General features: G+C 44.9%; 1 protein-coding gene across 8 annotated transcripts in view; it reads right to left on the bottom strand.

Moving 5' to 3' along the window:
- Positions 1-15,593, bottom strand: part of LOC123364289 (myosin VIIA and Rab interacting protein) — a 367,063-nt gene extending 351,470 nt beyond the window's left edge. Inside the window, exons 1-6 of one of the 8 annotated variants that reach the window (XM_045006277.1) lie at positions 15,091-15,593; positions 13,562-13,706; positions 13,357-13,452; positions 10,537-10,594; positions 9,568-9,694; positions 5,604-5,751 (exon numbers count right to left, since the gene is read on the bottom strand). In XM_045006277.1, coding sequence (XP_044862212.1) covers positions 5,604-5,713 — 110 coding nt within the window. In that variant the 5' untranslated portion in view covers positions 5,714-5,751; positions 9,568-9,694; positions 10,537-10,594; ... (1 more) ...; positions 13,562-13,706; positions 15,091-15,593. Of the gene's footprint in view, positions 1-5,603; positions 5,752-9,567; positions 9,695-10,536; positions 10,595-10,968; positions 11,098-13,356; positions 13,453-13,561; positions 13,707-15,090 lie in introns of those variants that run through there. The other 7 variants (XM_045006279.1, XM_045006276.1, XM_045006282.1 and 4 more) reach the window with 7 other exon arrangements.
- Positions 15,594-21,804: the final 6,211 nt, after the last annotated feature.

Genomic DNA, 21,804 nt, shown 5'->3' with positions numbered 1-21,804 from the left:
TTTATAACACATATGAGAAAATAAACTGCACATATATAAAATGGGTGAAAGTAACCAACAATACACTCAACACGGAGTGAGATTATTTTAATCTGGTTACCTTAAACATTGTTCAGTTATTACATTTTCATTTAATCACTCACTAGAAGGTGTGGGAACAGGATTGGGAGCTTCGGAGAGAAGATGACATAGAAGTGTTTGAGAACTACTGATTAGGAGCCTGCTACAAGGACTTACAAAAGAGCATTACAGCAGAGAATGCAAAAGATATTTAAGAAGCTTCAGTGAAACTAGACAACCTTTCCAGCCAGCCAAAGCTTACACAGTTCCTATATAAAGGATGATGAATTAATATTGGAAAAAGAAAAAATCTGTATGCAAAGCATTTTAATAAATAACTAAGGGTGGGGGGGAGAAATCAAAGCAGACCCTTGATTATTTTTATTTTGTGTATGCATGAGTTTTACATGGGTTACAGTAGTGCTACATCTTTCTTTAAACAACACATGAACCTAAAAAAAGCAAACCAATGAAGAGTCTGGTGGCACCTTAAAGACTAACAGATTTATTTGGGCATAAGCTTTCGAAAGCTTATGCCCAAATAAATCTGTTTGTCTTTATGGTACCACCAGACTCTTCATTGTTTTTGTGGATATAGACTAGCATGGCGGCTACTCTGATTCATGAGCCTAAGCTTCCCAAGTAGCTATGGTATGCGTCAGAGGGGAAAGACAACATAAAACTCATTTGCCCTTCTGAGGCAACGGCACTTTCATTAGCTTCAATAAATCTAACCATCCAGCCAAAAATTTTAAGTCTGACTTTGTCATAAATTTCTTACATCTTATCATTTAAGCTGCACAGAAATGTGAATAGACAAAACTACGTGAAAGAATTAATGGAAGATATTGGCATAATGAGACTGAAAACTATGCTGTATGTTGCGTCTTTCCTAACTTTAGCCACACTTCCAATAAATACATTTGTTTAAACTGTCATTCTAGTTGTGTATTAGTAAGCTTTTTTTAAATTCTGCTGGCAAAGTGGATTTGGAGCCAACGAGCCATCAACCTATTTCCATTTTTTTAGCTTGCATTCTTGTTAGACAATTTCCGCTATATCAGCGTCTACTCTCCTACATTATCTTAAATCGTTCTTGTTCTTTGTTGTCATACAGAGCAAACCAACATGCTTTTCAATGCCAAAGTCAGATATGAAAGGTAGCTACTAAAATTTCAATGGAGAAATATAAAGCTCTATATAGTAGAAGCAGGTATACTGAAACCCCTCTTTATATACATATATAAAAACACATTTAATGTGAAAGCTTTAATAAGTTCCCTTTCAATAAACAAACATACTATGTAAAAATTATTGATCTCTTGATTTTCACAGCTGACATTCAAGTTTAGCTCATTTGCCAATCTACAAAAGTTTATAAAGGTTTTTATCAATTTCCTACATAAAACTGTATTGTACATGTAACAAAGGGAAATATATTACTATTATATCAAGATAAAAAAAACCAACATCCTCATACGTATCTTTAACCATTTTTGTAACAACACTCTATATAATATGTAAACAGTGATTTTTGTCTTCTACAGAAATTCTAGTGTGTTGTATCTGACATTTTTAAATCATCATCATGCTGGCAGATCTTGCCAATTATAACTTTTTCAAAAAATAAAACTACATAGAAATAGCCTCAAGAATTGATATGACTCATAAGTTGCAAAATAAATTGTATTTAAACAAGGCAAAAGCTCCTTATATGGTGACATTTTGGGATACTCAGAGCTAAGAGGTGAAAATATTATCTAAGTTGTATTATCTCTTTGATCGTACTAACACTACTCCAACACTCCCAACACTACTCCACCAAACAAAAAAAATATTTACAATATTGTAATGTATGTGACAGAATATAACCCATGTTCACACCCTACACAGTATTGTAACAATCTTTGTAAAAGTATACCTTGTAAGGTATCATGTGAAAACTCATTTTGCTGGTCAGTACTATCCTAGTGTAAAATATGTACAGCAACATTGTATGTGAAGTTATAAGTTTCCCTGTATGATGTTATTAACACATTTCAAAACCCCACAGTCCTGCCCAGGCAGAAGTCAGGTCTGTTCTAAACAAAGGAGGGAATGTGTGCTTGCCTTAATTTGCATTTAAGCAGTATACAGGGTAATCACACAGGGAAGGAAAACAAAGGAAGTTCAAAATACGTGGAAAAAGCCAGGAGAGAACATCTTTCCATATAGACTCTTTGTCTCTTGGGTCTCAGATGGAAATGTTTTTCAAGAGGGAGTCAAAACATAAAAAGGAGGGATAAACACCTCAAAGCACCCTCTCTCTGCCCCTGCCCATTGCATTCATTGCACCTGAAGAGACAAAGAAAGCAGACTTTGGACTCCAGGGAAGGGGTCTTGACCTAAAGAGTTTGGTCAGTGAGACTGCTGAAAGCATGTGGTGAGAAATCTTTGCTTTGAATCTAACGTAGCTTAAGTCAGGCAGCAGTAAGCATTTTATCTTTATTTTTTTTGGAACCATGTCTGACTTCTATGCCTCATTAAAGAGAGAGATTTTAAGTGAGTGCAAGTACTCTCTCTCTAGTTAATAAACTTGTTTATTGTTTTATCTAATCCAGTTTGTGTTCAAGTTGGGTAACTCCATCTAGGGTAACAAGTTGTGTGCATAATTAGTCCCTTAAAGGAATACAGGACTCAATAGATTTGTACCGTCTCGGAGAGGGCATGGCAGTAAAGGACATACATTTCTGGGGGGAAATCTGGGATTGGGAGGGTGTTAGGGTCACCCTGCAGAATAACCAAGGCTGGTAAGAACCAAGGTGTGCCTCGCTGGCTGTGTGCTGGGAGTGACTTACATGCTGGAGGCTGTTTGTGAGCAGTCCAGACTCGAGACTACAGCAGGAAAGCAGTGTAAAGGGCACCCCAGGTTAGAGGGCAGGAGTGACGCAGCTACTCATTAGTCTGGATTGTACTCTGGTATGTCACACTGCAAAAAACTAGCCACAACAATTTAAACCACAAACCAACCGGTAACTTTGTTAAGTGATCCATTAGTTAACAGAAGATCCAAATTTAATGTCTGGTCACTGACATTTGTTACAATCAATCTGTGGTAGAGAAATGTGGCTTTATCAGTAGTGCACATAATGAACAGATCCCTGCTCAGGAAACTAGTTGCTCAGGAATTCTTTGTGAAAGCATGCAAACAGAATTGCACCCCCTCTCCCCCAAAAATGGAACGTTCCTTAAGCCAACTACATGGTCAGTTGTGTACAGTGGGAACTCATTTTGCATTTAGTTTGTGATATTTCTCACCTTCCCATGCCCTGTTTTCATAAATAAATGACTATTAACCAACAACTTTTATAGACAACCCCAGAAACAAATCCTCAACCACTGCACAACCCCTGAATAAACAGGCTTTTCACAGGGATTCTCCCTGGGGATGAAGGGTCATGGAACCATCTCTTCAGGCTTGGAGGGAATTGGAATCACAGCATGGCCACTGCTGCAGCATCTTTCCCAGCTGTTGTACTCTCACTTCATTAGGATGCAACTGGCCCTGCTCAACTAACTGGTGGCTACTTCCTCATTCCTCTTCGAGCCCACCCTGCACCATCCCTAGTCTCCCGCCAGGGGCGGCTCCAGGCACCAGCAGGCCAAGCGCGTGCTTGGGGCGGCAAGCTGGGGGGGGAGGGGAGAAGGCGCGCTCTGCCAGTCGCCGCGAGGGCGGCAGGCAGGTTGCCTTCGGCAGCATGCCTGCGGAGGGTCTGCTGGTCCCGCAGCTTTGGCGGACCTCCCGCAGGCATGCGGCTGAATCCGCGGGACCGGGGACCTCCGCCAGGCAAGCCGCCGAAGGCAGCCTGCCTGCTGTGCTTGGGGCAGCAAAATACCTAGAGCCGCCCCTGTCTCCCACCGCCTTCATTCTGCAGTGGAGTAACCACTAAAATCCTTGGCATATAAAGGGTACAGCAGAGTCTCTGTGTGTGCGCCCTCCTCATCCTGCTCTTCCTCCACACAGTAGAACCACACCACCACTGTTTGGAAAAGCTGGGCAGGATCTTGCTTATTGATCAGGACATGCAAGTGAACAAGGACAAACATGGGGGTGGATTTTAAGCGGCAGGCCACTTTATTAAAACTTCACATTGAAGAGGGGCACTATCTATCCATCTCCCCATGCCAGGCATTAGGTGCATCCAGTGCAAGCTTCACAGGGCATTTATCATATAGCCCATACTCAGGGTAGCCTCCCTCGTGCCTATGCCAATGTTTCATCTTCCTCTGCTGAATCCTCTCCTTTTCCTCCTCCAAAGGGGACTAAAGGTACCAAAGATGGTCCCCTACTCTCCAGATCTCCAGTTTTCCGCAGACCTGGGGTCCACCAGAGAAATCATGTGTCTCTTATTTTCTGGTTGCTGGCTCTTTGGCCTATTATCTGCACTGGACACCTGCCTCAAGTGGCTAAAAATGGTGAAAGAGGTCTGAAAAACCCCAGGCTGGGTTTAATTAAGAGACTATAGAAAGCAAGAGTCAATCAACTTGCATCTGTCTGGGCAATGAACAAAGAGGTTCTCAGTGGGAGGAGGGGTCTATTCCTATATACATTCCCCTTTATCCTAAGCTATCCAGCACCTTGGGTTCCAATCAAGCTTCTCATCCATTAGATCAGGGAGTGTGTCAGTGCACCCAAAATGAACTAGGATAGTGTGATGATATATTTCCTCCTCCTTCTGACCGTTCCAAAGTAGTAATTATTTCAGAGAACAGCAACAGGAAATAAAACCACAACAACAATAAAAAGAGGGATTTCTTTTTCAATTTATATAACATACAGGCTGGGTTTCATATCTTTCTTAAACAACTTCCTGCTTTTGTGATTCCAGTGAGATGCTGGGAGATAAACAATGGTATCCATTTGTCATGCTAGTGTTAGGGCAAGAGAAATTGCATGCAACAAGTATAAATAGGTACTTCAGTCTCTCCTCAAGAATAAGCAAGTCATGTTTTCTAGAGACGCTAAAAGGAAACATGGATCATACAAAAGGAAATATAGTTGGAAACTATGGGAAAGCGATTGCATCTACCATCTCACATTCCTGCTAGTACATGAGGGAAATTGTCTTTCACACTTAGTTTGCTTTGCTCTGTAATGGGCTCTTTTTGTTTTCTAATGATTTTATGTGACTGAAAGCAGAAGCAGAATATTTGGTCAGACAAAAGTTTTTGGCACAATATACAGTACTGTATATTACATTGTGTGAGTGTGTGTGAGAGAGAGACACGGGGGAGCTTACTTCACCTATTCACTTCCATGAAAAATGTATTCAAAACACTTTTTAAAAATAAATCAATTATGGTATTTAACCAAATAACTGAATCTGACTATAATTACAAACCAAAATAAATATTCTGTGCTCAATACATCCAGCTTCATAATGTGAAAAATATTTATTATGGATGCTGAAAGGCCAAGTTCCTCCAGTTTGTTCCGTATATATCTTGTTCGTTATCCAGACAGGACAATCAAAACGAAAATATGTATTAATAAAATCTCTTACTTCAGCCTCTCTTCTTCTTTCTTGCGAAGGCTGAAATCTCGTTGGACCACCTGAAGAACATGCTCTGCTTCATCATCTGTCAAACCAGATAGATCCAGTTTCCTCCCCATTATTTGTTCTATCCTGGTTATAAACAATAAAAAAGTACCTGAAATCACAAAAAGCAATAAAGTATCAAGTGAACAACTTGAAAGCATTGTATGGACTTCAATGAATTCATAAAATAAAGGACTATTGTGGCCATAATACTAGAGGACAAGAGAATCTCTTTGTATTTTATTCTTTTTTAAACCTCTAATCTGCACAAACATTTAGGCGGATTGTGCACCACAGTTAATTTCATTCATTCCACCTTGGTTTCAAATAGGACCTCAAAAGTTATTTTCAAAAATGGGCAAATATTTCTATCACTTGGTTAGGAGCAACATTGCTACTCTACCTACAAGGAATATGTTATAGTGATCAAAAAGAAATTTAGACATTCCAGGAGCTCAAAATCAAATCAACTACATGTAGACTTTGGAAACCAATAAAATACAATTTTATTTCCAAGAAAAGCATGGAATTTTTTAAAAATCCTCATTGAGATCCTAATGGAGGAGTGAGATTCACACTTCTGGAATATCTTGCCCTATTGGACTAAATACCTCAAGTTACCTGTTTGGTCTTAATCCGTCTAGAAACGTTTTTTCAGAAAACTGCCATTCAGTAATATTCCTAACAGAAATCTGACCTACCCTGAACAATTCTGCATCAAAAATATGCGAGAAAAAAAGAAAAAAAAACCACTCAGAGTGGAAGATTCACCACAAACCAATGCACTAAATAATTAGTGATTTCATTTTAGCCTTGAAGATTGGAAAACAAAGTTGAAGTGTTGAACAAGTAAATCATCAGTATATCTATAGAAACAGAGGAACTGAAACAAAGAGCATCTGATTTACAGGATAATGCCAGACAAGTTAACAAGATCCAACAAGAGCTAAAACTACAGTGTAAAGCCCAACAAAATAATTGCAAGACTTAGAAAAGCACAGGAGCTAAGAAAACAGCCAAATAAGGGGCCCGAGAGAACATAAAACAGGAAAATTCAATAAAATATTTGAGGCCTGGATATGCGAATTTTTGCAAATGGATAGCAACAAAAAATCATTACATTTGAAACGGAAGTACAAAACAGATTCAAATTAAAAACAGGAAGTGTAAACAACAGATTTGCTGGCAAACAAAAAGCAACAAGGCTGTAAGACTACAATTTCTAGGATCATCAACACAAAATTTTGGACATGTCTCACTCCTGAACAAAAATCCAAAGGAGGAAAGAACAGGATCTCATTCATCTAGGATTATGCCATCAATATACAGAACAGGAGAGGAGAATTTTTTTTAAAAAATTGCATAAACAGTTCCACAATATATAGATATAATTTGCTCTGCAGTCAGCCATCCCAAAAATCACCTATGAAAAGAACAAAAACTCCTCCTCATCCCCAACAGATGTTCAGAGTTTTCTACATGGAATCAAAAACAATCTCGAAATCTGATGAAATATTTTTACAGCTAAGAAAATAGATTAAAATGTATTTACCTAAGGGACTAAACTAGTTTAGACCTCATTATCTAAACACTTTGATTACCCCTATCATGATAGTATCAGTATCCCCCAAGTAGTTATGGAATTTTTTTCTTTCTGTGAGTGGTTGATGGGACAAAAAGGAAATGTTCAAGCATTCTAAAAGCCCTAAACATGAAACAGACAAGGGGCTGGGAAAAAGGCAATTCCTAGAACCTACACCTACCAGTCTGGGAAATGATGGCCTAACATTCTGTGTGTTTTCATTTTGTTTGTTTTGTTTTATTAAATTGGTATGTTCAACTAGCAATACTGGCTCCTGGGAAAATGTTACCAGTAAGGGAACTCAGAAACCATGCATGCTATTCATAATTTTATAGGGAAGCCACAGTATCCAATCATTGCAGATCCATTTTGCACTCTCAATGACATCATATAAAAACTCACAAACAACTCTTTGGAATTCTTGCGTAAAATTTTCAGCAGCTCTGTATCTATTACAAGTTTAAAACCATCTCTTCTAAGGATGTGTACAGCCCAAAGATATATCTAAGCAATACTCTAAACAAATACAATTATGGCGTGGAATTTGTGTTGGAGCAAGCGGTGAAAATGTAAAACGTGCTACATTTCATCCTGAAATAATTTTCCAAAATAAGATGGCCCATTTGTTGCCAACGCTTCAATTGAAAATGCATTTGTGTTTTTACTGTATTTTATCTGCTCCAATTCTTTAGTTTTCAGTTATTTGAAAGGGAACTGCATATACCTGGAAAGAGAATGCCATTTATCTTTTTCTACTTGTTAGGCTATTGCTGAAGTTTAAAATTCACTAACTAAAATATCTCATTTTGCTACTCAAAATATAAATAATCACCTTCAGGTTGCTAGCAGTGCAAACGTAAGCAAACAGCCTTTACTTGTGATTGAGCTACACTTATCAAAAATCTACAGAAATATACCAGGTAAACAAGGGTAGGTTCTACGAGTTCAAATGGAAGGTGGAGAAAGTATCTTAAGGGAGGGTTGGGGGACTTAATTTAGACTATTCAAGGAAATTAAATCCACACTTTCTCCTTTTCAAGGAAGAAATTCTGACCCCTGGTTCCAATGGGAGTGTGTGCATTTGTCCAAGGTATGAATTTGACCCTTCACATTTCTGAAACAGCAAGGGAATTGGGTGTGCTCGTTAAAGCAGCTTTAATTGTGCAACCAGCATTTACTCATCAGATCACAATAGACCTTGCAGATCTTGGCAGCAATACACGAGTCATATTTTCACATGGATGAATTGCTTATGAACAATTATGTATTAGGCACACACAGCTTTTCTTCAACATCAGCCATGTACTTAAAAAAAAAAAAATCCAACAACCAAAATTAGACCAGAGTATTACATCTCACAGAAGACTAGACTATTATGTGCCCCAGGCAGAGAATAGGCGGGACTAAGGTACATCAGTGCCAGTAGCCCCCAAATGTTTGAGAGCAATATACCTTGATAATCCTGGCAAGTGACCTGCTTCCACCCACTACAAATGATGAAAAAACCCTAAGGTCACTGTCAGTCTGAGTTGTGGGAAAATTCCTTCCCAACCCCACATATGGATGATGAGTTAAACCCTGAGCACAAGAGGAAGAACCAGTCATCCAAGCACCTGAGAGAGAGAATGCTCAATGCCACTTCAACGCCCTGGCTGTCACTGACCAATGTCCAACCTCCAGCTGTGGCTGTCCCTGATGCTTCAGTGGAAGGAGATAAAAGAAAACAACCCACAACAACAAAACTGAAAACTTCCAGAATACTCCCTTCCAGACCCCTGCAGGTGGCCAGCTGAAATCTTGAAGCATGAACTTTTAGGGATGTGAGAGACAAACCAGAAACAAGCTTCAGAACTGTTGAGCCCTGTCCCCCACCGTCAAAAGCAACCCCGTACAATCCCACTCAAATTTATCCTGCTTTCCCTTAACACTACGTAAATTGTTTACCCTCACAACTCCTATTGGGAGGCTATTCCAGAACCTCATCCCTTTGATAGTTAAAAACTTTCTTCTAATTTCCAGCCTGAATTTGTTCATGACTAGTTTATATCCATTTTTCCTTTTGTCAACACTGTCCTTTAACTTAAATAGCTCTTGGCTCTCCCTGATATTTACCCCCCCCCCAACATATTTATAGAGCAATCAGTCTTCTTTTTGCAAGACTAAACAAGCTAAGTTCTTCTCATAAGACAGGCCCTCCATTCCCCTGAGCATCATAACAGCTCTTGTCTGCACCTGTTCCAATTTAAATTCCTCTTTCTTGAACACGGGTGACCAGAATTGTCCACAGTTTTAGCAGTCCCTTATACAATGTTATTAATACTTCTCTATCTACTGGAAATGCCTCACCTGACACATTCTAAGATGGCATTTGTCTTTTTCACAGGTGCATCACACTGGTGGTTGATAGTCACCCTGTGATCGACTCACAACCCTAGGTCTCTCGTCTGTCGCTTCCAACTGATAAGCCCCCAACCTGCAGAAGAAATTCTTATTATTATACCCTATGTGCATGCCTTGCACTTTATACTATTGCATTTCATCTCATTTCTGTCACTCCAGTCTTCGAGGCCATCCAGATGTTCCTATCTAATACTTAAATCTTCATCTGTATTCAAGATGACTCCCAACTTTGTATCAGAAAATTTCATTAGCACACTCCTGCTTTTTGTGCCAAGGTAATTAATACAAATATTGACTAAGATTGATCTCAGAACCAATCCTTGAGGAACTCGCCTAGTAACCTCCCTCCAATGTGATAACTCACCTTTCAGCAGAACTTGTTGCTTTTTCCCTTTTAGCCAATTCCTTATCCTGCTTACAGTGATCCCCATCTTTCCTAGTTTAACTAATAATTTCCCTTGTGGTATCGTGTCAAAGGCTTTACTGACGTTCAAATACATTAGATCTACGGCACTTCCCTTATATTAAAAAAAATCAGTTGTTTTCTCAAAGTAATCAATCAGATTAGTCTGGCATGATCTACCTTTGGTAAACCCATGTTGTGTTACTTCCCTTTACCGCTATGAAATTAATTATTTTTTTTCTTTCACAATTTGTTCTAAAGCCTTGCATACTACTGAAGTCAAAATAACAGGGGGAAAAATGATCCAGGCAATTACAGACTTTTCTTAAATACAGGTACATTAGCTATTCTCCAGTCCTAAGTACTACCCTAAATAGACAAAATTTATTTTAAATTCTTACAACCTGATGTGATGGGTTACCTACCCCTCCCCCCGTTCCAGGGTGCCACCTGATGTACTGGGGTACCACTGAACCCGCCTGTTCCACCAGTCTGAGTTCCCTTACACTGACCTGCTGAACCAGGCCCTCAAGCCTCCTCCAGAACACACACAGGTAGGGACACACCCAGCTGCAGAAAGACACAGACATGGAGATCAGTTCTGCATGGGAATTGCCCAGTACTTAAGTGCATACATCCTCTGGCATGTAAACCCAAAATGATATTGTCTTGCGCTGCACAGGGAACTGTACAGCATAAGCAAATTGAAATTCACCTCCTCCCTCAAAGGGGAGGAAAATATGCACAGCTTTTTGCCTCCCAGTTAGGACTTCCACAAACTGGTTTTAGAGAAAACAAAACATGCTTATTAACTACACAGAATAGATTTTACGTGATTATAAGGGATAGCAAACAGATCAAAGCAGATTACTGAGCAAATAAAACAAACATGCAAACTAAGCTTAATATACTAAATAAACTAGTTACAAGTGATAATTTCTCACCCTAAATGTTGCTTTAGGCAGACTGCAGAGGTTCCTGAAGACAAGCTGCTCTTGCTTGCAGCTTAAAACTCTAGGTATTGCTTTCACAGGCCAGACACCTTTTCCAGCCTGGGCTTAGTCCTTCTCCCCCGACCCCCTTTTTATCTTTGTTTCTTAGATTTTTCCAGCAGTCATCCTGGGCTGGGATTCAGTGAAAAATGAACCCTGATTAACTCACTTCCCTGCCTTAAATCGAATTACATATGGCAGGAATCCGTTGTTTCCCAGTTTGATCCCCACCCCCCTATTGGTGGAAAAATACTAGTAGTCCAAGATGGAGTCCAGTACCAGGTAACATGATCACATGACCCTGCAGTGTCAAAGCAACCATGAGTCAACGGCCCTATGAAGCATCCCAGGATAGTGGGAGATTAGCAGCTTGAAAGATCTATTGTCCTCCTTAATGGTTCATTGACTTGTCACCAGCTAATCAGTCAGACTGATTGCATTTTTTCTGGTGAGTGTTCCCCAGGTGCAAACATTTTTGTAATTGATACAGTCATATTCCTAAATTTAGATACAAAAATGATAATTGCATTCAACAAATCATAACCTTTCCAATGATATTTCACATGCTTTATCTTGCACAAAACACATCTTAGTTATGCCATATTCATATCATAACAATATCTCTGTAAAGGATATCGGGCGTAATGTCACACTGGACAATCAATTTCAGGTGCCAGCTCTTTCAGTATTCTGGGATGGAAATTATCTGGACTCCCTGATTTGAGCACATTAAACTCTATGTTTTTCTTCTACTTCGGGTGTGGTAAAGGCTTGTCTAAAAATAATTTTTCAAAGCACTTGGTAAAATTCATAAGAACAGCCATACTGGGTTAGACCAAAGTTCCATCCAGCCCAGTATCCTGACTTCCAGCAGTGGCCAATACCAGGTGCCCCAGAGGGAATGAACAGGACAGGTAATCATCAAGTGATCCATCCCGTCACCCCTTCCCAGCTGGCAAACAGAGGGACGCCATTCCTGCCCAGCCTGGCTAATAGCCATAGATGGACCTATCTTCCATGAATTTATCTAGCTCTTTTTTGAACCCTGTTATAGTCTTGGCCTTCACAACATCCTCTGGCAAGGAGTTCCATGGGTTGACTATGCATGGTGTGAAGAAATAGTTCCTTTTGTCTGTTTTAAACCTGCTGCCTATTAATTTCATTTGGTGACCCCTAGTTCTTGTGTTATGAGGAGTAAATAACACTTCCTTATTTACTTTCTCCATACTAGTCATGATTTTATAGACCTCTATCATATCTCCCCGTAGTCATCTCTTTTCCAAGCTGAAAAGTCCCAGTCTTATTAATCTCACCTCATACGGAAACCGTTCCATACCGTAACCATTTTTGTTGCCCTTTTCTGAACCTTTTCCAATTCCAATATATCCTTTTTGAGATGAGGCGACCACATCTGCATGCAATATTCAAGATGTGGGCATACCATGGATTTATACAGAGGCAATGTGATATTTTCTGTATTATCTATCCCTTTCTTAATGATTCCCAACATTCTGTTCACTTTTTGACTGCCGCTGCACATTGAGTGGATGTTTTCAGAGAACTATCCACAGTGACTCCAAGATCTCTTTCTTGAGTGGTAACAGCTAATTTAGACCCCATCATTTTATTTGTATAGTTGGGATTGTTTTCCAATGTGCATTCCTTTGCATTTATCAACACTGAATTTCATCTGCCATTTTGTTGCCCAGTCACCCAGTTTTTGAGAGATCCTTTTGTAGCCCTATGCAGTCTACCTGGGACTTCACTATTATTCCCTTTCTGGGACTTCACTATTATTTCTAAAAGTAGTTTCATTTGTTTGGTAGAGCTGGGCATGTGAAGCCTGGGCAGCAAAGAAACTGAAACCATTATTAGTTATCCTCATTTTGGCATGTTCTGGACTGTGGCCCTGTTCTACTTCCATGCAGTGCAAATTATGATGGCAATAGCTCATCAGGAACATTTGTTGGTATAAAAAGACAGTTCTAAAAAACGACTTCCTAGGAATGCTAAGCAGGTCTTCTGCACCTGTCCCAGGAAAACAGCTTTTTTTTTTCCAAGCATACCTTATAATGTATGTATTGCACATTAATGATCTCAGGGCCTAGTTCTGCGAGCCTTTTAAAAAAAGTTTACATGTGCATACTTGAAGTCTGCATTCAAATTAGCCATCAGATTCCACAAGAAGACTGGCAAATGGCTGCATATTTTGGATGTTGTAAGGGCATGAGACATCAATACACATTCCCTGATAAAATTATGTACAATAAAAAAATCCATAAACACGGGTATTGGTACTCTTCAAAGGATTGGTAATGGGACACACAATCTTTTACTTACAGGTTATGTGTCATTACTACGTGATGGGTGACTGCTCAGTGTGCTATAGGAAAAGAGTGGGTTGTCTCTTCAGTCCACTAGGAACTGGACTGATATCTACATCACCAAAAAGAAAAAAAACGAACTGTCATTAATTGGCAAGCCTGACGACAGTCTCAACAGAACCACAAAGATTTGTGTGAATATGGAAAGTGAACTATCCTACCACTTATAGGAAGTTCTTCCAGAATAGGGTTGAGACATACTGTCTGGAAAGTAAAGGAGACCTTTATTACCAGTCTCCATATTACAGATGTTCTAGTAGTAAAAGATTCTAGCCTCCAGAACTGTCAAGATGACACCTATCAACACTTTAAAAAAAAAATGAGTAGGTTATTAAAAGAAAAACAAACCCACATATCTGTCCATGTAAGTCTCTAAGCACTGTTCACATCCATGAGAATATTTTTAGTGAGGCACCCACACTAAAATATTTTGCTTCATATTATGGTATAACTTGGTTACATTAATCTAAAATAAAAACACAAAACAACTCAATAATACTTAATTAGATTCTCCAAGACAAGTTAACCTAAGCCATATGGTATTTTCCGCAGTAGTCACAATATACTGACCTTGATACTAGGAAAATGTGTGCTCTTCGGCTTTAAAAAAAATGGTGCTATGTGCTGTACTGGCAAAAAAGACGCAGTGAGAGAGTGCTACACATCTTACAATACAATCCTGAATGGCCTCAGAGAAGTTAATCAAAAGTAAAATATTCTATTTATTGTTAACTGCAATGACAGTGTTTGAACAATGATTTCACTAAAAAGGCTGCCGCTAGTCAGACATCTGGCCTGTAATCAAACTGAATAAATCTTAACGTTTTAATGTAAATAAATTAAATCAACGAAGAGAGGTGATCTGTTCAACCAGTTAATGTTTTTATAAGGTGGAAAAGACAGCAGGATTTAACTGCTTTGCTGTTGTAAATTTCATTTGGGAAATATGTCCCTCCCATCACACAATGTCTTGGGGAGTATTTCCTCTCTATTTCTATATCATAGGTCATTATAATACACATATAAGCATCATGTATTTCATATAAAGAAGAAAGACCCAAGAACCAGAGAAAAATAATAGCTACAAATAATGCATAGCTGTGTAAATGAATGAGGATGGCTTGAGTCTGGTTTTGACCTTTAGGATAAGTGCAAAATAAGTTCTGATCCTTAGAAGAATCCCAGTCTCCCTCCTCTTCTTATGCTTTGCCATCATCCCTTCTCCTTCGCTGTCCTAAGGGGTAACATCTCAGCCTACATCCTCCTCTGTTGTCAACCAAATTCTGTGTCACTAGTTATAGGACTCACCTGCAATGGCTGTTTTAAAAGGAAAGTTAAAAAGAGCAAATTCCACACTGAACGGGATTGTGACAGGCCAGGTAAGCAGAAGAGCCAGATGCAAGAATTGGGAGAATACAGGCAGAGGATTATGTCACATATATCCCCCTCACCCGCAATCATCCCTCGGTCGGGTGTCACACTAGTTAGTGAAACTGCTGTACATCAATCCAGCCCCAAATTCGGAACCGGAGGACCTGCTTCCATGCAAGCCACAATCAGCAGTTTCCAACTGATCAATTGCATCCAAATACCAATCCCGACACAAGACATCTCCTCTCCCCCCTGCCTTACCTACACAGGCAAGCAAGAGGGCTTGCAGGGAGAGAGATGGACAACTGTCAATACTCACACTCAGAATAACGCAAGATGGAAGCAGGGCAGTAACTTCACTGATCAATTCTCACAGGCGCCAGCAAAAATACACCGACGCCCGCGGCAGCTGATCCTGCTGGGGTAACCAGTCCTTCAGTGCCTTCCCCCCACGAGGCAGGGGCGGCTCTCGGCACCAGCTAAACGAGCAGGTGCCTAGGGCGGCAAACTATAGGGGGCGGCATAAGGCTGGGGCCCCAGCTCATCCCACCGCCGCGAGCCGAGGAGCGGCCCGTCCCCTGCAGCCGGGGCAGGGCCACGCTACCGGCTCTCGCTTGGGGGGGGAGCCACTGACCGCAAGAGGGCGGCGCGAACAAGCCAATCAGGAGCAGCCCGTCCCCCGCAGCCGGGGCAGGACCGCGCTACCGGCTCCGCCTGGGGGAGAGGGACGGCCCCTTACCGCGGCAGAGCGGCGGGTCCCGGTAGCGCGGCCCCGCCTGGCTGCAGAAGACAGGCCGCGCCTCCTCCGCCTGTTCGCGCCCGGCGCCTCAGCGCGTCCTAAGCAGCGCGGCAGCCGCCTGGCTCCGCGGGCGGGGGGGCTGAGCCCCGCCCCGCTCCGCTCCGCTCCGAGCCGCGTGGTCCGGGGGCGGGGCTGCGAGCTCCGGGCCGAGCGGCTCCTCCCCTCCCCACGCGGCTCGGAGCGGGGAAGCGCTCAGCCCCCTGCGGAGCCAGGCGGCTGCCGCGCTGGGCCGGGCCGGGCCGCTTCTCGAGGCGCGCGGCGAGCCGGGTAAGGGGCAGGGAGTCCCGGGGACACTCCGGGGGCAGGGAGGGGGCAGAGGTTCTGTGGAGGGGGGGCGGTCAGGGGCCAGGGATGGGGGGGGTCTTGGGGAGGTGGTTGTCAGGGCCCCATCCACTCACACCCCCCCCCTCCACAGAGACACTGTAGCCAGTAGGATTCACTTCCTGCTGCGGGTCTGAGTGACCCCAGCCATCAACCAGAGCCAGCTGCTCCTGGGTCCTAGCGAGCAAGCGATTGCACTGCAGCCCCCAGCCCTAGGCCCTGCCTCCTGGAGGGCCCACGTCCCTGGGCTCCGGCAGCTTCTCTCAGCATTAAGGGGGCGTCATCCATAGAAGCCAGGCAGAGGGAAGAAGGGGGGTTTCTATAGAGACTGGGGATTGCTCCAGAGAGAGCCCCCAGTAGCGAGAGGCAGATGGAGGTGATGGATCCTGATCCTAGAGAGGCTTCCTGGGACCAGGAGCTTCAGGTGACAAGTTTGTGGGTGACACTGACTCTGTGTGTGAGTCACTCTGGTAACAGACGGGCACAGGGAGCAGTTTGTCAGAGACGGTCCCTTGTCTCCACACTAGGCTCACTGGCTACTGGCCCTGGACCTGAGCTACAAGCTCTGCTCCCCTAACTCGGCTCATGGAGTTGTCACTGGTCAGTGCTTTGCCACCAGGTTTGTTTGGTGCTAGGCAGGGCCAAATTAACCCATCACTGGGCTCTAGGCAAAATCCCTCATGTCACACACCCCCTCCAGGTTTCTGCCTCTGCCCCTCTTCTGGCTGCTCCCTCGTGCAGGCCTCCCTGCAGCTCCCTGCCAGGCACTGGATGTGGGCACTGAAGCTCCTGCTGGTCTGGTTCAGATATTGGTGCTCTGCTGCTCAGGAGTTGCCCCAGTGTCCCACCCCCCATTGTGAAGACAGGGGTGCTGGGGCTAAAATTGAGTGAGTGGCCTTGTGATGTGGGTCACAGCCCTATTCAGTCAGTTTTGGCCTGGTGCGCCCTCCCTCTCCCCCCCCCCCTAAAAAAAATAGGTTGTAGGCCTGGCTGGGCAGCAAGGCAGCCAGCACTGCACCTTCCCACTGCTGCTCTGGGGCAGGCAACTGAGCCCATCCCTCCAGCACACACAGACCTAGACACACGTAGTTTACCTGTTCCTTAATCCAGCCCTGACTACACCTGACCCTCCAGGGTGGGGGTCTGGTGGGGAGGGTGTGGGGAGTTGCTCCAGTAGCTGTTGTGTCCAGAGGGATCTGGTCCCCACTCAGAGATGAGGCTGCGCTCAATCTGTCTGTTTTCTGCCCACAGTCCACCCCTGCTCCTCCCCGCTCAGCCCTGCCACCACACCCCTCCTCACCCCTTGGCCAACCGCTGGTTTGCTGCATCCCTCCTCAGTCCCCCACTCGCCTCCTCGCATCTGCCACTCACTCCCCTTCCAGAAAGCCACCCACTTGCCAGCCAGCCAGCCACTGGCTCCCTCGCTGCTCGCCCACTCACACCCCCCATCCACTGCTTGCTCACCGCTTGCCTCTTCACCCCACCCCGCTGCCTGCTCACCCCTCCTGCTGCAGGTCCCCCTAGCTCCTAGGATCGGGGCAGCCGAGGGGGTCTCCACATGCTGTGCCCGCCACAAGCACGAGCTCCGTTGGCCAGAGCCATGAAGTGGGGCTTGCAGGCATAGGTGCTGACTTTTGGTTTTGCCAGTGGGTGCCCCACCTGGCTCTGTCCCTTCCTTGAGGCTGTGCCCCGACTCTGCCCAAGGCCCCGTCTCCACTCTGCCTCTCTCTGCTCCCCTCTCCTAGTGGCTTGGTCTAGCACCTGACTCCACTCACTCACTCAAAGTGACACAGGAGGTTCCCCTCCTCAGGGTAGGAAAGGTTGCCTACTGGTTAAAAGCACAGGCCTGGGGCTCAGGTGTTCTGATTGTCTGCTCTGCCACAGACTCCCTGCTTAGTCTCAGGAAAGTCACTTCATCTCTTGGCACCCTAGATCCCCCCTTCCAAATGGGGCTAATGCTTCCCTGCCTCCAAGGCTAAATCCATTCATACCTGTGTGATGATGGAGGTATCAAGGTTTTGACATTCACAGCATCCCCTGCTAATGAGTTCCAAGGGTTGACTATGTATTGTGGGAAGAAATACTTCCATTTGTTTGTTTCCTATCAGCTCTAAAATGCCTGAGGATGTATTTCCAGTAGATACAAATGTTATCACCTTTTTCCAATGGCAGTGTGCTTTCTTTTCCTATTAAGTTACTCAGCAATTAGAAATAAAGTCTTAAAAACATTGTAATCTATTTATACAAGGCATTTGATATTTCTCCAGCACAAATGAAAACACACTCCTGTTCAAGATATTGAAGGTATAAAGATTCAAAACATAAAAAGTGAACTTGCATTTACAAATGACTGATCTAAAAGCCTGTTTTAGCTCTGGGAACAGTTCAGTTTTACAATGTAATAAGAAATCCTGAGTATGTCTCTACAGTAACTGAACTGGATGATTCTTAACTGTGTCTTAATGAAAATTAAGAGGACAGGATTAGAATTTGAAATGCCCTTGATAAATTGGAGGATTGGTCTGAAATCAGCAGATGAAATTCAGTAAAAACAAGTGCAAATTACTACACTTAGGAATGAAAAATCAAATGCATAACTACAAAATAGGGGATAACTAGCTAGGCAGGCAGTAGTACCGCTGGAAAGGATCTGGGGATTATAGTGAATCACAAAGTGAATGTGTCAACAATACAATGCAGCTACAAAAGAAACTAATATCATACTAGGTTGCTAGGACATATGATGCAACCTCGTGCAGTATCTCTGGGGATACATAGTGTATTAACCTTATGAATGGTGTATGTATCACTGTGGGCCAGGGACTGTATGCAACTTGGGGCAGTGGAGGAGAGTGAGGGGGAATGATACCACAGCTCCTTCAGGAACTAAAAGCAGTGGATGGTGATTTAAGGTGAATCACTCAGGTTGTAAAGACCGCCAGAGAGGTACCATGCCTGGGGATGCTTGCATAAACTGGTTCAAACTAGGTTTTTGAACCAGTTTGATGCAAACTGGGGGGAGGGATAGCTCAGTGGTTTGAGCATTGGCCTGCTAAACCCAGGGTTGTGAGTTCAATCCTTAAGGAGGCCACTTAGGGATCTGGGGCAAAAATTGGTCCTGCTAGTGAACACAGGGGGCTGGACTCAATAACCTTTCAAGGTCCCTTCCAGTTCTAGGAGATTGGTGTATCTCCTATTATTATTATTATTATTATTTTTTATTTTTTTCTAGAGACCAACTGACTAAGAAAGGATGTTTGGCATAAAAAGTCCACATTTAAACTGACTCAGGGCCTTCTTTTGATTCAGCAAGCAGACAAGTCCTTCTGACCAAAGACGAAACCCTTCCAGAAGGGCTGGAAGAACTTTGGCTTACTAGGGCCCCCGTCAGATTGAGCAGTGACATCTGATAAGCTTTTAGAGTATGTCATAAACATACAGTTAAGGGTGAATTCCTCTTTTGCCTGTAAAGGGTTAAGAAGATCACATAACTTAGCTTACACCTGACCAACAGGACCAATAAGGAGACAAGATACTTTCAAATCTGGGAGGGAGGAAAGTCTTTGTCTGTCTATTGTGTGTGCTTTTGCCAGAGAAGATCAAGGAGGCAAGCCATGTAACTCCATTAAAATTAAAAAGTTTTGGATTTTTTTTAAGCAGAATTTTTTTATTGTTCCTTTAAACAATCAAACACAGCAAGCAGCAAATATTTGGCCACACACTTCTGAAACCCCAAATCATGTTCAGGTTTTGGCAGATTATTTCAGTTTTCGATCCAAAAAAAGTTTTGACAGAAAATATTTGTACAACCTTTTTAATGCGCTTTAGTGCCTTTTAGCACTAGCTGATGCTGAGAACCAGTGATACCTTGTAAAGGTGACTTGAAAAGAAATTCTCAAAACTGGGTTTGTGCTGAGATGCAGAAGGTTTTTAAATGTTTATTTTTCCCAGGGCAACCGGGGGTGGGGGCAAGTGTGGCAATTTTCCACAGTGCCCCCACGAGAATACAGTATTCTATAGTATTGCAACTTTTTTTTATGGAAGGGGCCCCCAAAATTGCTTTGCCCCAGGCCCCCTGAATCCTCTGGGCGGCCCTGGTTTGCGCTGCTGCAAGCTGAGGAGCAGCCTGTCCTCTGCAGCTGGGCAGGGTTGCGCTACCGGATCCTGCCTAGGGAGTGGGGGTGGCTGCTGACCGTGGGAGAGTGGCATGAACAAGCTGAGGAGCGGCCTGTCCTCTGCAGCCAGGGCAGGGCTGTGCTACCGGCTCCGCCTTGGGGGTGGTGGCCGCTGACCGCGGAAGAGCGTCGGGAGCCAGTAGCGCGGCCCTTCCCCGGCTGCAGAGGATGGGCCGCTCCTCCTCGGCTTGTCCCCGCCGCTCTCCCACAGGCAGCGGCCACCCCCCAGGCGGGAGCCAGTAGCGCGTCCCTGCTCCAGCTGCAGAGGACGGGAGGGACATGATGCCCGGGTGGGCTGCTCTTCCTTGGCTTTTCCCCGCCTCCTCCTCTCTGCGCCGCCTCCTGCCAGGGGCCGGGAGAGGGGAGCAGAGCGGCAGCCCGGGCTGAGCCCAGCTCCTGCCAGGGGCCAGGAGAGGGGAGCAGAGCGGCAGCCTGGGCTGAGCCCAGCTCCTGCCAGGGGCCGGGAGAGGGGAGCAGAGCGGCAGCCCGGGCTGAGCCCAGCTCCTGCCAGGGGCCGGGAGAGGGGAGCAGAGCGGCAGCCCGGGCTGAGCCCAGCTCGTGCCAGGGGCCGGGAGAGGGGAGCAGAGCGGCAGCCCGGGCTGAGCCCAGCTCGTGCCAGGGGAGGGGAGCAGAGCGGCAGCCTGGGCTGAGCCCAGCTCGTGCCAGGGGCCGGGAGAGGGGAGCAGAGCGGCAGCCCGGGCTGAGCCCAGCTCCTGCCAGGGGCCGGGAGAGGGGAGCAGAGCAGCAGCCCAGGCTGAGCCCAGCTCCTGCCAGGGGAGGGGAGAGGGGAGCAGAGCGGCAGCCCGGGCTGAGCCCAGCTCCTGCCAGGGGAGGGGAGAGGGGAGCAGAGCGGCAGCCCAGGCTGAGCCCAGCTCCTGCCAGGGCCAAGGCGAAGACCAAGGATGAGCAGGGCTGGGATCCAGCAGCAGCCCCAACCCCTGGTCCTGGGAGCGGTGGTGACTGGAGCTGAATCCGCCTCGGGCCAGATCCACAGCAAGGTGAGAGTTGGGCCAGGCAGGAGGGTTCTGTTAAAATTAAATGTTAAAATTACATTAGTAGGAAATGGTTTTGTTTCACTAACTACAAATTCTCTGTTTTCATTTTTTTTTAAATTTTAAACAGTCAAAACAAAACTGCAAAGTGCAAACATATGTAAAAGCAAAAAAAATTCGTGCAGGGGGGGCAGCCAAAAATTTTTTTGCTTGGGGCAGCACAAAACCTAGAGCCGGCCCTGCTTCCCCCTCTGGATGCACTGTAGAGCAGTGAGGGGGGAAGGCGGCTGTTCCGCTGTTTTGGTTTAAGAAGCAATCAGACCCAGAACTGTCATGCAATAAAACCCTCCCGTCGCTATTGCTGCTGGGCTCCTCTCCAATGCTGCCCCGACTACTCCCGTCGCCTGCACACCACAGGGAACTCCCAGCTGAGGCCGGTCGGCGTGCCCTCAGCTCCAGCCAGCATCCCATAAGGGAAGAGCACAGGGCAGCAGGGTGCTGCTTGCTCCCGCCTAGGGAGCGCCCGCGGAAAGAGGCAGCGCTGGGCTCCCCCTGGCTCCAGCCCCGTGTCCCTCGGGGAGCGCCTACAGGCTGCGATTGCGGTGCAAGGCGCTGCGGCTGCAGCCAGCTCCTGCCATCCCCCCCCCCCCCCCGCGCGCGCCTTGCCCTGCCCGGCCTCTCCTCGCTGCCGAGCCCGACACCTGGCCGAGCCCAGCCAGCCAATCAGCGCAGAGCGCCGGCCCCTG

The sequence above is a fragment of the Mauremys mutica genome, chromosome 2 (genome assembly GCF_020497125.1).
Source record: "Mauremys mutica isolate MM-2020 ecotype Southern chromosome 2, ASM2049712v1, whole genome shotgun sequence".
Classification (NCBI taxonomy): domain Eukaryota; kingdom Metazoa; phylum Chordata; order Testudines; family Geoemydidae; genus Mauremys; species Mauremys mutica.
This window is presented reverse-complemented; position numbering and strand designations above follow the sequence as displayed.